We start from the raw sequence: 16,601 nt of genomic DNA, 5'->3' as shown, positions 1-16,601 counted from the left end.
TGTGTGTGCACAGGGGGTGCGCATGGTAGATGATGTGAGGAGCCTGCGGAGGGAGGCCAAGAATCCAAGCCTCTGTGTGCACAGGGGCTACACAAGATGGACGATATAAGAAGCCTACAAGGGAGAAGGCTAAGAATGAGATTGTTTGAAGAGATAAAAAACTAGCTTCTGGCTGATGCAAACACAAAGAAAAGGGAAAATAAATCAAGGGGATATAGAGCAATTTTACATCTTTTTATTAACCACAGGAAGAAAGGAAATAATGTAATTTACCCAAAGCTTACGCTTTTTTAAAATTTAATTCCTTTTACACATTAAATGATCTAGATATTTTAGGTCAAAATCTTTTTGCTTTCTTTCCAAAAGGCATTTAATGTAAAAAAACAGGCTTTCTAATTACAGTGAACACTCGTCAACACAATGAACATTTATCAACACAGTGGTAGCTTAAAAATATAAGCCTTCTCTCCAACAGATTTATTGTTAAATTTTATATTCATTAAACATAAATGCAAAATACATTTCCTAAAATTCTTTGCTTCCTTGCAATACTATCCTTAGATGCTAGATCAATGTAAGGAGTAAAACTTATTCAATGTGTCAATTACAAATACAACCTACTACATATAGATTTTTACTCATCTTGTTATCATCTATGTGTATTTGTAACTGAAACGTATTAAGCATCTTCATAAACTAGGGAAAGCAAAACATCCATTAAGACAAATATGTTTGATAATTTAATGTCAAAAGAGAGTTACGCCAAATAATAGATTGGCTTATAAAATAAACAATATTAATCCTGAGTAAGGCATTCCCTTAAACAATCAACTATATGAGTCCAAAAAATCAACATTTACTGAAAAGCAAAGATGAGAAGGTAAGGAGCGGAAGAGAAGCTAGATCAACCGAAACAGAACAAACTGAATGGAAACAATAAGAATGCTGTGAAACATTGTGAACACTGGAACCAATGCCACAGAACAACCTGTATAAAAATTGATAAATGGTTATCTAATTTGCTGTGTAAATGTTCACCTTAAACACAATATTTTTTTTTAAAGGACAGTTAATAGTTTCTCAGAGAATATTCAGACCATGATATCATCTCAAACAGAAATTATTAAAAAAAAACTTACACACTCTTTAAGAGATAAGTACCAAACACGTACTTTCAACACGCATTTCCCAAAGGATAGTACTGCAAAGCAGCCACTTAAAAGACACTCTGCCAAGATATTTTAATTGAAGTTCCAATATAATAATTTATAAGGAAGATGGAGAACTTCAGAGCCAGGTGAAATTTTGCAGTAATGTAACATAAACAAACCTCTCATTTTCCATTTGAAGAACTGAATCACAAGAGGTTAAGTCATTTGTCTAAAATTCCACACCTCATTTTTTTTTTTTAGTACATATGGCTTTACATAGGGTTTAAATATATCTTAAATACATCGATTTTAGAATACTGTTTTTTCTGATAATTTAAAGATTGTAGTTTGTTTCCCAGACCCCCACAATACATGCACATATATTAACACACAGTATTTATAATAATACTGTTGCTGATTAACGTACTTTAATTCACATATCATGTCGATATAAGAACAGAAAGATAGCATTTGTAGCTTAATAAGCTCATTAATAAATGCTGTTTTACATCAGATATACATTTTCTCATAAATGTGTGATAGGTACGATTCCATTTTTTTTTACTTTCCTTTGTCTTACAACTTACCTGTTCCTTCTAACAAAAACCGTATCTCCATATTCTACTGTTGATATAAACAAGGACAAGAAGGGTTTGATTTATTATGAAACATGGTTTATATAACTGACTAATGTATCCATATCCACATTGTTGTTGTTGTTAGGTGCCGTCGAGTCGGTTCCCACTCATAGCGACCCTATGCACAACAGAACGAAACACTGCCCGGTCCTGCGCCATCCTTACAGTCGTTGTTATGCTTGAGCTCATTGTTGCAGCTACTGTGTCAATCCACCTCGTTGAGGGTCTTCCTCTTTTCCGCTGACCCTGTACTCTGCCAAGCATGATGTCCTTCTCCAGGGACTCATCCCTCCTGACAACATGTCCAAAGTATGTAAGACGCAGTCTTGCCATCCTTGCCTCTAAGGAGCATTCTGGCCGCACTTCTACCAAGACAGATTGGTTCGTTCTTCTGGCAGTCCATGGTATATTCAATATTCTTCGCCAACACAATTCAAAGGTATCAACTCTTCTTCAGTCTTCCTTATTCATTGTCCAGCTTTCACATGCATATGATGCGACTGAAGATACCATGGCTTGGGTCAGGTGCACCTTAGTCTTCAGGGTGACATCTTTGCTCTTCGACACTTTGAAGAGGTCCTTTGCAGCAGATTTGCCCAATGCAATGCGTCTCTTGATTTCTTGACTGCTGCTTCCATGGCTGTTGATTGTGGATCCAAGTGAAATGAAATCCTTGACAACTTCAATCTTTTCTCCACTTATCATGATGTTGCTCATTGGTCCAGTTGTGAAGATTTTTATTTTCTTTGAGGCGTAATCCATACTGAAGGCTGTGGTCTTTGATCTTCATTAGTAAGTGCTTCAAGTCCTCTTCACTTTCAGCAAGCAAGGTTGTGTCATCTGTGTATCACAGGTTGTTAATGAGTCTTCCTCCAATCCTGATGCCCCGCCCTTCTTCATATAGTCCAGCTTCTTGGATTATTTGTTCAGCATACAGATTAAATAGATATGGTGAAAGAATACAACCCTGACACACACCTTTCCTGACTTTAAACCAATCAGTATCCCCTTGTTCTGTCCGAACAACTGCCTCTTGATCCACGTAAAGGTTCCTCATAAGCACAATTAAGTGTTCTGGAATTCCCATCCTTCGCAGTGTTATCCATAATTTGTTATGATCCATACAGTCGAATGCCTTTGCATAGTCAATAAAACGCAGGTAAACATCCTTCTGGTATTCTCTGCTTTCAGCCAGGATCCATCTGACATCAGCAATGATATCCCTGGTTCCACGTCCTCTTCTGAAACCAGCCTGAATTTCTGGCAGTTCCCTGTTGATATACTGCTACAGCTGTTTTTGAATGATCTTCAGCAAGATTTTGCTTGTGTGTGATAGTAATGATATTGTTCTATAATTTCCACATTCGGTTGGACCACCTTTCTTGGGAATAGGCATAAACATGGATCTCTTCCAGTCAGTTGGCCAGGAAGCTGCCTTCCATATTTCTTGGCATAGACGAGTGAGCACCTCCAGCACTGCATCTGTTTGTTGAAACATCTCAATTGATATTCCATCAATTCCTGGAGCTTTGTTTTTCGCCAATGCCTTCAAAGAAGCTTGGACTTCTTCCTTAAGTACCATTGGTTCCTGATCATATGCCACCTCTTGAAATCGTTGAATATCGACTAATTCTTTTTGGTATAATGACTGTGTGTATTCCTTCCATCTTCTTTTGATGCCTCCTGTGTCATTTAATATTTTCCCCCATGGAATCCTTCACTACTGCAACTCGAGGGCTGAATTTTTTCTTCAGTTCTTTCAGCTTGAGAAACGCCGAGAGTGTTCTTCCCTTTTGGTTTTCCATCTCCAGCTCTTTGGACATGTCATTATAATACTTTATTTTGTCTTCTCGAGAGGCCCTTTGAAATCTTCTGTTAAGTTCTTTTACTTCATGAATTCTTCCTTTTGCTTTAGCTGCTCAACGCTCAAGAGCAAGTTTCAGAGTCTCCTCTGACATCTATCTTGGTCTTTTCTTTCTTTCCTGTCTTCAGTGACCTCTTGCTTTCTTCATGGATGATGTCCTTGATGTCATTTCACAACTCGTCTGGTCTTCAGTCACTAGTGTTCAATGCTTCAAATCTATTCTTGAGATGGTCTCTGAATTCAAGTGGGATATACTCAAGGTCATATTTTGGCTCTTGTGGACTTGCTCTGATTTTCTTTAGTTTCAGCTTGAACTTGCATATGAGCAATTGATGGTTTGTTCCATAGTCGGCCCCGGCCTTGTTCTGACTGATGATATTGAGCTTTTCCATCGTCTCTTTCCACAGATGTAGTCAATTTGATTTCTGTGTGTTCCATCTGGCGAGGTCCATGTGTATAGTTGCCGTTTATGTTGGTGAAAGAAGGTATTTGCAATGAAGAAGTCGTTGGTCTTACCAAATTCTATCATTCGATCTGCAGCATTGTTTCTATCACCAAGGCCATATTTTCCAACTACTGATCCTTCTTCTTTGTTTCCAACTTTTGCATTCCAATCACCAGTAACTATCAATGCATCTTGATTGCATGATCAATATCAGACTGTAAAAAAAAAAAAAAATCTTCTATTTCTTCATCTTTGACCCTAGTGGTTGGTGTGTAAATTTGAATAATAGTCATATTAACTGGTCCTCCTTGTAGGCGTATGGATATTATCCTATTACTGACAGTTGAAAAGTTCTTTTTGACAATGAATGCAACACCATTCCTCTTTGTCATTCCCAGCATAGGAGACTATATGATTGTCCGATTCAAAATGCCCAATATCAGTCCATTTCAGCCCACTAATGCCTAGGATATCGATGTTTATGCATTCCATTTCATTTTTTATGATTTCCAATTTTCCTAGATTCATACTTCGTACATTCCAGGTTCCAATTACTAATGGATGTTTGCAGCTGTTTCTTCTCATTTTGAGTCCCGCCACATCAGCAAATGAAGGTCCTGGAAGCTTTACGCCATCCACGTCATTAAGGTCGACTCTACTTTGAGGAGGTAGCTCTTCCCCAGTCATCTTTTGAGTGCCTTCCAACCTGGGGGGCTCATCTTCCAGCAGTATATCAGACAATGTTCCACTGCTATTCATAAGGTTTTCACTGGCTAATGCTTTTCAGAAGTAGACTGCCGGGTCCTTCTTCCTAGTCTGTCTTAGTCTGGAAGCTCAGCTGAAACCTGTCCTCCATGGGTGACCCTGCCGGTATCTGAATACCAATGGCATAGCTTCCAGCACCACAGCAACACACAAGCCCCCACAGTACAACAAACTGACAGACACGTGGGGGCCATATCCACATAGAATCCTTTGTATCACTCATAATTTGGAAGAAATGGAGAGGAGAATTAACTAGTCATTAGGAAAATCACTGAGGTATCCTGTGGCTTTAGGATACGTCATTTTCTTTGGTCAAGAAGGTAATACCCAAACGATTATAAACGATAACTTTTATAATGAAGAAAATTACAAAGTATTAGGGAAAAATAAGGGTAGGGTGAATTTATTAAGTTCTTCTGGCATAGAGTTTTTCTTAAGTACACTATTATAATATAGTTATCCCCACACAGAGTCACATTTATTATCGTATCTGTCTAATCATGGTTCCTTGAAACACAGCAATTCTGATAAATAAGAGAAAAAAGTCCTGGGGGAAAAATGCTCATTATTTGACCTGACTGGAATCCTTCATATGTCCCTAGGTTCCACAGGATTGGTGTGGGAACCACAAGTCCTCCAGGAGGGGTCAGGCTTAGATGACTGTTTTTCTCTTCCCAGAGCTGCTCACCACTTTGACCTGAGCAGAGGAAGGGAGAGGCCAGGCACATTGCCCTCACAGCACTTTTCTCCAGGGGAAAGTGAGGCAGGTCTCAACACGTGATTTAAATTCCCTCAACTGGAACGCATGTCAACAAGATCAAAGGGCCTTCCCTCAGAAGTAAAGTGCTAGATCAAAGCCAAAGTCAGGAAATTAGTAATTAGACTGGATTGGAGGGTAGCATGGGACTTTCAGAAAGATGGGAATTTGGGTTTTCTCAGTGGGGCTCTGTTCATTACTAAGAGGAAATTTTGCTGTTCTGATGAGGAATGAAACAAGAGGGACAGGGTCCAGTTTTGTTTTTCACACTAAGCTGAGTGAAATGAGAGTGAGCAGACAGCTACAGGGAAGCTGTGGCTTACCAAGAATAAATGACTTCTAGAGGAATGTTTTGAGAATCTTTTCCCTGTAGAAAGCAAGGGTCCTGAAGGAGCTGCTGAAGGCAGATGAGAAAATGCAGGGAGCTGACTATGAGAAAGTAAGTCTGCTATGGAGAGAAGGACAACTTCAGTCTGGGACTCCTTACCTATGCTCTGAAGGGTATGTGGAGGTTCATTACTGTTTGCATTCTGCATAATCAAGGCTGGTGCTAAAAATGCACAAGTTGTCAGGACCATGATTTTGCAGCCAGAGAAGAAGCAAAATTCCCAAATCCTAAGCAGCAAAGGGGACTGGAACAACTCATTTGACAGAAACAGCCCTTCTGTCTTAGTAAAAATGTGGTTGGCTGAGTCAGACACTTAGGAAAACTCTTCGATGGACATTGTACTACTTTTTCATCTTTCAGTGAGAATACAAAAATCATAAAACCATATGATTACTAGAAAAGGGGGTTCTTAACACTGAACATCTAGTAATATTCATATATATAAAAAAAACAACTATATAACTTTAACTTAGGAAAACATTTCTATTTTTTTGTTAATCTATAAAATGGCAATACTTTAATGACTTTAGAATATTTTTTGATCAAAAAAATCCTTTATTCACATTTTAGGGTTATAAAAAATAAATTTATACATTCTGTATCCCACTTTGGAGAGTGGCTTCTGGGGTTTTAAACACTAGCAAGTGACCATCTAAGATTCATCAATGGGTCTCAACCCACCTGGAGCAAAGGAGAATGAAGAACATCAAAAACACAAGGTAATTAGGAGCCCAAGAGACAGAAAGGACCACATAAACCAGAGACTACATCAGCCTGAGACCAGATGAACTAGATGGTGCCCAGCTACAACCAATGACTGCCCTGACAGGGAATACAACAGAGAACCCCTGAGAGAGCAGGAGAGCAGTGGGATGCAGATCCCAAATTCTCATAAAAAGACTTAATGGTCTGAGACTAGAAGGACCCCAGAGGTCATGGTCCCCAGACTTTCTGTTAGCCCAAGACAGGAAACATTCCCAAAGCCAACTCTTCAGACAGGGATTGGTTTTTTTTTTATGGGATAGAAAATGATACTGGTGAAGAGTAAGCTTCTTGGATCAAATAGACACATGAAACTATGTTGGCATCTCCTGTCTGGAGGGGAGATGAGAGGGCAGAGGGGGTTAGAAGCTGGGAGAATGGAAATGAAGATAGAGAGTGGAGGGAAGGAGTATGCTGTCTCATTAGGGGGAGAGCAATTAGGAGTATATAGCAAGGTGTATATAAATTTTTGTTTGAGAGACTGACTCGATTTGTAAACTTTCACTTAAAGCACAATAAAAATTTTAAAAAATAAGTAAATAAGTTTATAAACAAGAAATAGGCAGAAGAGCTTGGAAAAGGGGTGTTTTCCTATAAATATGTCAATAAGTCCATCCTTTTGTATGCATATAAACCAATACCAATCCTACTGCCATTGAGTCGATTCCCACTCATAACAACCCTATAGAACTGCCCCATAAGGTTTCCAAGGAGCAGTTCCTGGATTTGAACTGCTGACCCTTTAGTTAGCAGCCAAGCTCTTAACCACTTTGCCACCAGGGCGCCTCTATACATACAACCACTCACAAAAACACATGGTTCATTGACATAAATCTAATGTCATTTTAGTCACTGTATCTTCAGAGGTATACACATATCTTTACAATGGCAATACATTTCAATTACACAGCATTCCTGAAGTATAGCCATTTTAGTCATGATGTGGCACTGTTTTAACAAACTGCTGGATTAAGATGACGACTATTTCAGTTGGAACTTTTATATCACATTCATTAAAGAAACTGGTCAACATAAGAAGGGTGGGGCCAGAAAAGCATTAATTGCTTTTTTAATTCAAATGATTGAAGCCAATTTCACAAGATCAAGACGGACAGTTAATTCACTTAAACATTAAACAAACAAGTTTTGAAAAATTAAGAAATAGATACCTGAAGAATTACTTCATTAAGTCGTTCTAGCGAGTTCTGATTTTCCTCAGTTTTATCAATAAGCGAAGCCACTGTTGGACTGTGGCATATATTTGTTTTATCTTTATCCTGGAGACATCTTTTTGCTTCTTCAGTCAAGAAAATAGAAAGGAATTGCAGGCTGGCAGTATACAGGGTAGGACATGTGGCAGACAAACCCACACATTTGCAGAACATATCTAAGAGAGAAATTAAATTTCAGATTATACTGTTTAAAAATTTCTTTAAACAAAGAATCAGATAAATCTGAGTAATTAATAATATAGCTTTTTTTTTACTTCTATGAAGTAAAGCTATAAATAGTTCAAGTATCATAAGAATAAGTCAGTATTAAGACAACATACTGAATCAAGGAATCTATTTGATTTTCATTTAATTTGGGTTCTTTTTTATATGACAGAGTGAGTGAGTCAGTCTGCATGTGTGGGTCTCATTTTAAGACTCTAAGTGAGAAGATTATATAATTTTTGAGTATATACCCTTGTGGTCCTCTGGGGTCTATTGGAATCCACAGGACTTCTCTAGACTTTGATCTCAGTGCTAAACCAACAAAAAATTAACATAACTATACTGTGGACTATCTAGGTTATCATCTTATAACTGTGGTTATATTTCTGTTTTCAAACAAGTTGATGCCAAATAGTATTTAAAAGCAAGACTTAGTATGCAGTGTTGGCATGTGAAAGAGCAAAGGCTTCATGGTAGTTAAAATAGTTAACAAGAGAGGTTATGAACTGATTTGCAAACATATAACACAAAGTAGAAATAGGCAAGCCAAACTTAAAAGAATGTACACCAAATCGGCCATTATTAATTCCATTGTGAGCAATGACTTAGTCTAACTTAAAATAACATTTGTTGTATTATATTAATTTTATTCATTTATCATTTGTTTTGGGATTTTGTTGTATTTTATTTTTTAATTATTTTGGATTTATAGTCGAATAAGAGTTACTACTATAAGAATTCATCTACCTAAATTTAGGCTTACACAAATTTAATTATTTTGGATTTATAGTCGAATAAGAGTTACTACTATAAGAATTTATCTACCTAAATTTAGGCTTACACAAATTTAAGTAACATAAAAAAGTAATCTAGTCAGCTGTGGGGTTTCTTGAAAATTGTTGTTATTAGGTGCTGTCAAGTTGATTCCAACTCACAGTGCCACTATATACAACAGAACAGAACAATGCCCAGTCCCCTACGCCATCCCCACAATAGTTGCTATCTTTGAGCCCACTGTTGTAGCCACTGTGTCAATCCACCTTATCAAGGGTCTTCCTCTTTTTCGCTGACTGTCTACCATAGCAAGCATGATGCTCTTCTCCAGGGACTGGTCCCTCCTGGTAACGCATCCAAAGTACATGAGACGAAGCCTTGCCAGCCTCACTTCCAAGGAGCACTCTGGCTGTACTTCTTCCAAGACGGACTTATTCGTTCTTCTAGCAGTCGATAAGCAGTCCATAGTATATTCAATATTCTTCACCAACACCATAATTCAAAGGCACCAACTCTTCTTTGCTTTTCCTTATTCATTGTTCAGCTTTTGCATGCATATGAGGCGATTGAAAATACAGTGGCTTGGGTCAGGTGCTCTTTAGCCCTTCGATGACCTCTTTGTTTTTGAACACTTTAAAGAGGTCTTTTGCAGCAGATCTGCACAATGCAATGTGCTGTCTGATTTCCTGACTGCTGCTTCCAGGGGTGCTGGTTGTGGATCCGAGTAAAATGAAATCCTTGACAACTTCGGTATTTTCTCCATTTACATGAATGTTGCTTATTGGTCCAGCTGTAAGGATTTCTTTCTTTCTTTTTTTTTTTATGTTGGCATGTAATAGTCCATACTGAAGGCTATAGTTTTTGGTGTTCATCAAAGAATTATCTTGAGAATTATGTTCATTTAAATAAGGTCCAAATGTTAGTCAAGTTTGAGAAAAAAAAAACTCTTGTAGATAACATAAGTTACCACAAGATGTTACATGGTCATGTTAAAAGGACAAAATCAAAAAAACAGAAAATACCATGGCAAGGACTATCAATGATTGGTTTTACGAATTATGTTTCCACTCACATTACTATTATCAAAGCTAACTGTTTACATGATAGGTTATTTTTTATTAGGCTTATTATTACATAGAACTGTGTTTGTATTTTGAGGTTTTAAATTTAATGTCTTTATTTTATTACTAAAAAAAAAAAAAAAAATTTTTTTTTTTTTTTTATTTTTTAGTACTAGGGACATAAAAATAGTGCCAGGTAAATAGTCTTAAATCAGAGGTCAGCAAACTTTTTCTATAAAGGCCCAGAAAGTAAATATTTTAAGCTTTGTGAGCCCTACACCTTTGTCACAAGTATAACTATGCAACTCTACTGTTGTAGCATGAAAGCAAACAAATGAGTGTGGCTGTGGTCCACTAAAAGTTTACCAAAACAGGCAGTGGATGAGCTGTGGTCAGCTGGTTTAAGTGTCCCATCTGAATGACATGTTGTTTTATGTTACTGGTTATTCAGGAGGTAAATGGTTTTCCCCATGGATACAGGAAGAAAATCTCAACCTCATTATCTCTTTTGATCTCTCTTTAACATGATAATGGTCTCCAACATGGACACTACACCCCATGTGGTAGATTCAGGGCTCTTATATCCAGTTAACTAGGAATTCTGTTTCTTGATGAACGGGCATTTCCCTGTAAATCTTACTTCAAAATTACCTGTCTGGTTAAAAACAGTATCATATATGTTTTTATAGAATGACCAAATGATAAAATGTGGGGGGAAAAAAAAAGTCAACTGAAGTGGTGGATAGCTTGGAAACTTAAAAGAACTCAATTCTGAACACATTTCAGCAAGTTATTTTAAAAAGGTAAGGTAAATGTTAGTTATAAACATTCGTATAAAAGGAGGCTTACAGCTATGCTAAAATTCAGAACTAAGGAGACTTTCTGAGAAACCAAAGAGCAGTTACTTGAAAAATAATCACCATTTACCATACTTTAATGCAAATAACATGCACCTTCCCTACTTTTTTGCCAACCACACCCTCTCACTGCAAGGAACCTTTGTAAGAGCCACTATAACAAATTTTTTTTCACATGCTGTTATATAAAAAAAAAAGCATAGCATGTTATCTGCCTAAAAATATGGTACTTTAGTAGGCAACTATTATATGGAAAGCATCGTATAAAATAACTACACTGTCCTCTTGGCATTTCTGTGCTATAAGAAAATCTTGGCGTCTTAGACAAGATGATATTTTTGGTATAACTTTCCATGATATCATGTACACGGATTTCATATACACAGACTTACCCACACACAGTGCATATATGTCAAACGATAGAAGGAGACTGGTTTCTATACCAACACAAGCAAGCCTATCCCACTGCTTTATATAAAGCATATATACAACATATAACATTTATATATATGTTATCTTCATGAAACCACAGATTTAATTGTTTTTATGATAGCTTGAAAGGTGTTTCAACTTTTCAAAAATATATTTTTTGGGGTCCTTGACAACACTGCAAATTTTCAAACAAGAACCTCTTTCATATGCCATGGCATATTACTTAATTTAAAGGAATTTACATATCTAATAGTGAATAATAATCATCTTAGTTTTCATGACAGGAAGACCCAAGCCCTGGAGAGTATCTTCTCACCGGTCACCACTGCCCAGTGCCTGGTCATAGCCACTGTAATATATGGGAGAGACACACCCCCAGCTTTCCTCAGTAGTGCAGCCAGAAGGTTAAATAAATGTGTCCATGTGCGACGAAAAGCTGATACCAGCTCTGTATCTGTAAGATTAATATCAAGACATTTCAAGTAATTAACATAAAGAAGAAAAATAACTCTTCAAAATACAAAACCACAGACACTTCATTACACTAACAATAGCATACACTTGTTGAATAAAGACAAATGCAATTCAATGTGATTCCAAATTTACTTCTTTCTTTGCTTGCTTCTTTAAGCTATCTCCCTTCCACCTTCCTACACATAGGCAAATAAAGACACACTCGCAAGCTCTCGCCTTATTAAGGAATATTTAGCAGCAATGGAATATTAAGCCATAACTTCAGAACTATGTATTGGGCACATTATAAAAACAAGCTGTTGTTTGTGCTGAGTCTACGAAAGTAAAGTTTCTCCTGTTCTCTTTATCCTCTCTAGCAGCTTTGTGAAGAGGGGAAAAGGGAAAACAGAATGTGCCAAAGTCAAGGCAGGAAAGAAAGGAGAATTTCTTTGAAGAACCAAGAAAGATATCATCACACAAAGAAAACTAAGATACAAGAGAAGGTTTTGCAGCTTTGCCTATAGCTAAGGATCCAGCAATTAACCTTTGAAGGTAGGGACGTATTTCCCCTTCTCTCTACCTAAGTAAACAGAAGCTGGTCAGCAGTGGTGACCTTAGAACTTTTACTGTCTTCTCCAACCACATGAGCAGCAATATTTGCCACCTGTCATCAAACTCCATTACAAAATAAACTGAGGACTTCACCCTAGGTGTTCCACACCCTGAGGTATTAGGAAATAGCACCTTCTGGGGGTTCAGATTAGAACCCTAGGTCCTAACCAAGTGTTTCTTAACCTATTTGTCACCATCAGCTCTCTAAGGAGCATTTTAAGACATATTTTTCCAAATCGCCATCTCCATGAAATTTTAACTCCACAGACTGCATGTCTGTTTATATACTACATGTATACCTGTGCTTTATACATAAAAAGAGTTAGCTTTATATTTTACACTTATTCTTTTTATTCAATGCTGGCTTAAGAATAGCTAAATAAAATTTAAGTTGAAAGTTAAAAAGCTATTAACTGCATAAGTATACTCACTGAATAAATTTTAATATAATTTATTCACTTATATAAGTTGTAATGTATCAAGTTATATACGCAAATTATCAATTTACATAAATACGTAATAGTAATATAAGCAAAATTTTCAAAAAATCATTCAAAACATAATTTTCAAATAATTTAAAAATTCCTTAAAAATTATTTTAGTGAACTTTTAACTTTTGCTAGATATAAAAAAACAACCACCTTCTAGATGTGCATTCAAATATTGTCGACATTTTTTCTTTTCAGGACTTGACATAACTAATGATAGGTTGGATATTTTTATAAAATTAAGTAATAAAATATATACTATTTTATTTAATTCTCTAAGCCCAAGTCACAAACAAAAGCAGGGGATCAATAAACAACACGTACAAAGCAGGCAACAGCAGCCACAGGCCACCTCTCACAACAGGACTTTGGAACCAAGCAATCATTCAAAAGCCCTCCACCCACACACAGCCATCTATCTGCTATGGTTCTGCAGCAGTGACCTTGCAGACATTTTGTGTATCTCCCATGAACTCAAGGTCAGTACTGCTCAAGTGATACCCAAGAAAACTCAACAAGAGAGATAAAGTACTAAGGAATAAGATCTTATTAGGCAGGGCTGAGCCTTGGAGGACCATAAACTATTATAATATCTAAGAGGTTTTTGCCTCCTTTCCCCAGAAATGTTTTCTCTCCCATGAAGGTGTTATCACCCCCAAAGAGAATGCTTAGTTAGGACATCATTACTCCTCCAGCACTGGAATAATTTTAACAGTGAGGAGACACTGAGGACTGGCTTTGCTGAGCTTCACGAAACACTTCACTTCTCAAACCTAAAAACAAGCAAATCCACAAACTTCAAAGGGCTGGATAAGAATGAACAGGAACACAAAAAGAATTACCAAATGATTGATTACTTCATTATAAACCATTTAAAATAATTATCACATTTGGGTTTTGAAAAAGATCTGGCATTGTTTCAATTTTCTCTACCATTAAGCATTACATTCAACTTTTCATCATAGTATAGTTTTCAGTACTTTAGTGCCTTCAGGAAATTTTTCCAAATTTTTTATACTTGTTATTCCAAATAATTTATTAGTTGGTCATCTGGTCTTAGCCATAGCTTAAAAGAATAACTGATACCTAAAACTCACTGTACTTGCTAACATTATATAACAACTTTGCCTTCCTTTATAAACTGGCAGTACTGAGCTAGTCCTTTTTATACCACATAATTGCCTCAAATGGTCTCCTAGAGCCACTTAAAAGCATCCAAACTATAAAACACATTTAAAAGACTTTAAAAATACTACCAAAGACCAACTCAAAGAGTAATCTCATAGTCAATGTCTGGTGCAGAGTAAGATTTTTCTTCTTACAATTATTCACTTCTATCCAAAACTAAAAAATACAGAGCTTACCTAAAACATCTTTGGTGCATATGGTGAGAACCCTGACGGTGTTTGTGAGCAGAGGTTTCAGGAGCTCCTCCTGAATCACGAGGTCAGGGTCCACCAGCAAACAGGACTGCAGAAGACTGGACACAGAGGACAGGTATTCCAGGAGGAAGGAGAGCTGCCAAAAAAGGAGATGGGGTAAACTGACCCAGATTGTATGAAAAGCCCATCTCAGTGATAAAGTAGTTTACTTTTCTAGGCATTATAATAAATCACTTCTTTGTAAAGTGAGTTGATGAAAAACTAATAAAACACTAATCATAATTTTTAAATGATCTGAAATTAAAACAAAGTAGACGAAGCATTATTTTTCTTATACTATAAGCATGCCATTCATGGCCATATCAACACTGTCAACTGCAATGATATCAAACAAAGCTGCATTTTCAAAGCTAAATTGTGAATTCCTTTTAGAAAAAGAAAGACTGTGGACTCAATATCCTGGAAGAGGCAGAAAAGGACATTTCAAAGCCATAAAGTCTACACTTCTGTAAAGAAAGAACCATTAGAATATATTCTTCAAAGTGGTCAACTGAGGAAAAAATAAAGGCGGGGAGGAACCTAATATCTAGCTATTGCTACAAATAAAATACAAATATGTTCTTTCTTTGGCCCTCAACTACCCTTTAGCATAAAAATACTATTCTTAATTATAAAAGAAAAAATTGAATCTTCTCCAATATTACCAACAAAACCATCTTTGAAATGTTGTTTGGTACTAATATTATAGTAAGTATTAACCGGCAAAAAGGCTTTGAAAACATAATTCTCTAGTATGTAATAACTGAAGAATAAGCTGTGGTATCTCATTTATCCACTATACTCAGGCAATGAGATACTCCACATAAGGTGAACTACACAGAGATAGTCTGACATCAGTATCTCTCTCCATACGTTATGGGTTTTGTCCTCCCATCTAACTTTGATGTTGCCTTACAGTGAGAGCCAGGGGCTGCTCTACATTTGTAGAGGGGTATGTGCCTCTTGGAATCCCCGGTGGCGTAGTGGTTAAGAGCTACGGCTGCTAACCAAAAGGTCCACAGTTCGAACCCACCAAGTGCTCCTTGGAAACCCTATGGGGCAGTTCTACTCTGTCCGATAGAGTCACTATTGAGTCAGAAACGACTAGACTGCGATGAGTTTTTTGGTTTTATGCGCCTTTTAAATAAACAGCCTCAGGCTATTTCAAAATAGTTTTGTCTTCTCCTGAGGAGTAAGCCCTCCCTTTTAATCTGCAGAGCTATTTTACATAAAGGTACAGGTGGCACTACAGTCTCCTACTGAAGTTACAGCAAGTCTGACCTCTGGATGGATAAAGTGTTATCATAAATAGTTATGCCATGGAAAGGAAGAGCCAATAAGAAGCATTGAGAGAAAAGAGCTGAATTAAGGATTCTTTTTGTAATTTACTATACTTGAGATTAAAATAAAATATTGATTTATAACCAACAACCAACCACATACATTCAGCACATTCACACCTCTACTAGACTGTATAACACCACCATCCAGATTCTGCCCAAATGCCGGGGCCAGACACCCCGTGGCCTGCTCCCTCACTGCCTCAGGTCTTCGCTCAACTAATCTAAAAACTGCAGCCCCCACCCCCTTTCTAACTCACCCTTTGCCCATCCTCCTTTATTTTTGACACTTCACATTTTGTTTACTCGTTTATCGTCTGTGTCTGCACCCATGACACAGACTCCACACAGGCAGGGATATCTGTCACTGATGTGTCACGCTTGCACCTAGAGCAGAAGCTGGTAGAGCAGATGCTCAAACATTGTTCTAGAATGAATGAATGAATAAACAATTTAAATGAATGATCTCATGGAAGCACAGCCAGGAAGCATTTAATCTACACAAAGCTGCCTCGCACAGTGGTTAAGAGGTGGGCTCTGGGGCCAACCTGCTCAGCTGGAATCCTGGCTCACCACATACTCCAGAGCAACCTTGGACAGGTTGCAGGCTGCTTACGTGTTTGGGCCTCAGTCATTTCCTTGATTAAATGAGGGTACCGATGATACTTCATATGATTGTTGTGAAGGTGACATAAATTAATACAAATAAACAACCAATAAACTTCTTCTGTTATTATTCATTCATTCCTCAAGCACTGAGTGTCTGCCATGGACGGGCACTGTCCAGGACACTTGGGATGCATGGCGTCCACTTGGCCCCTCTGACCACATCTCCCCTCACAGTCCGCTCCAACACTCTGGTCCCCACAATATCCTGGACATGTCAGGTATGCTCCGATCTCAGGACTCTTGCTTTGTCCCACAGGGCCAGCTTCCTCACTCACTTCTGGTCACATG

At 37.4% G+C, this 16,601-nt stretch overlaps 1 protein-coding gene across 8 annotated transcripts in view; it reads right to left on the bottom strand.

Annotated features, from left to right (window-relative positions):
- Nucleotides 1-16,601, bottom strand: part of RTTN (rotatin) — a 211,898-nt gene that overhangs the window by 32,157 nt on the left and 163,140 nt on the right. For all 8 annotated transcript variants that reach the window (XM_064294406.1, XM_064294408.1, XM_064294407.1 and 5 more), the window contains 3 exons: nucleotides 14,248-14,401; nucleotides 11,647-11,784; nucleotides 7,940-8,157 (listed from right to left, as the gene is read on the bottom strand). In XM_064294406.1, the coding sequence (XP_064150476.1) occupies nucleotides 7,940-8,157; nucleotides 11,647-11,784; nucleotides 14,248-14,401 (510 nt within the window). The remainder of the gene's footprint in view (nucleotides 1-7,939; nucleotides 8,158-11,646; nucleotides 11,785-14,247; nucleotides 14,402-16,601) is intronic.

This window comes from Loxodonta africana, chromosome 11 (assembly GCF_030014295.1).
Source record: "Loxodonta africana isolate mLoxAfr1 chromosome 11, mLoxAfr1.hap2, whole genome shotgun sequence".
NCBI lineage: Eukaryota > Metazoa > Chordata > Mammalia > Proboscidea > Elephantidae > Loxodonta > Loxodonta africana.
The sequence above is the reverse complement of the archived record's forward strand: the minus strand, read 5'-3'. Positions and strand labels throughout refer to the sequence as shown.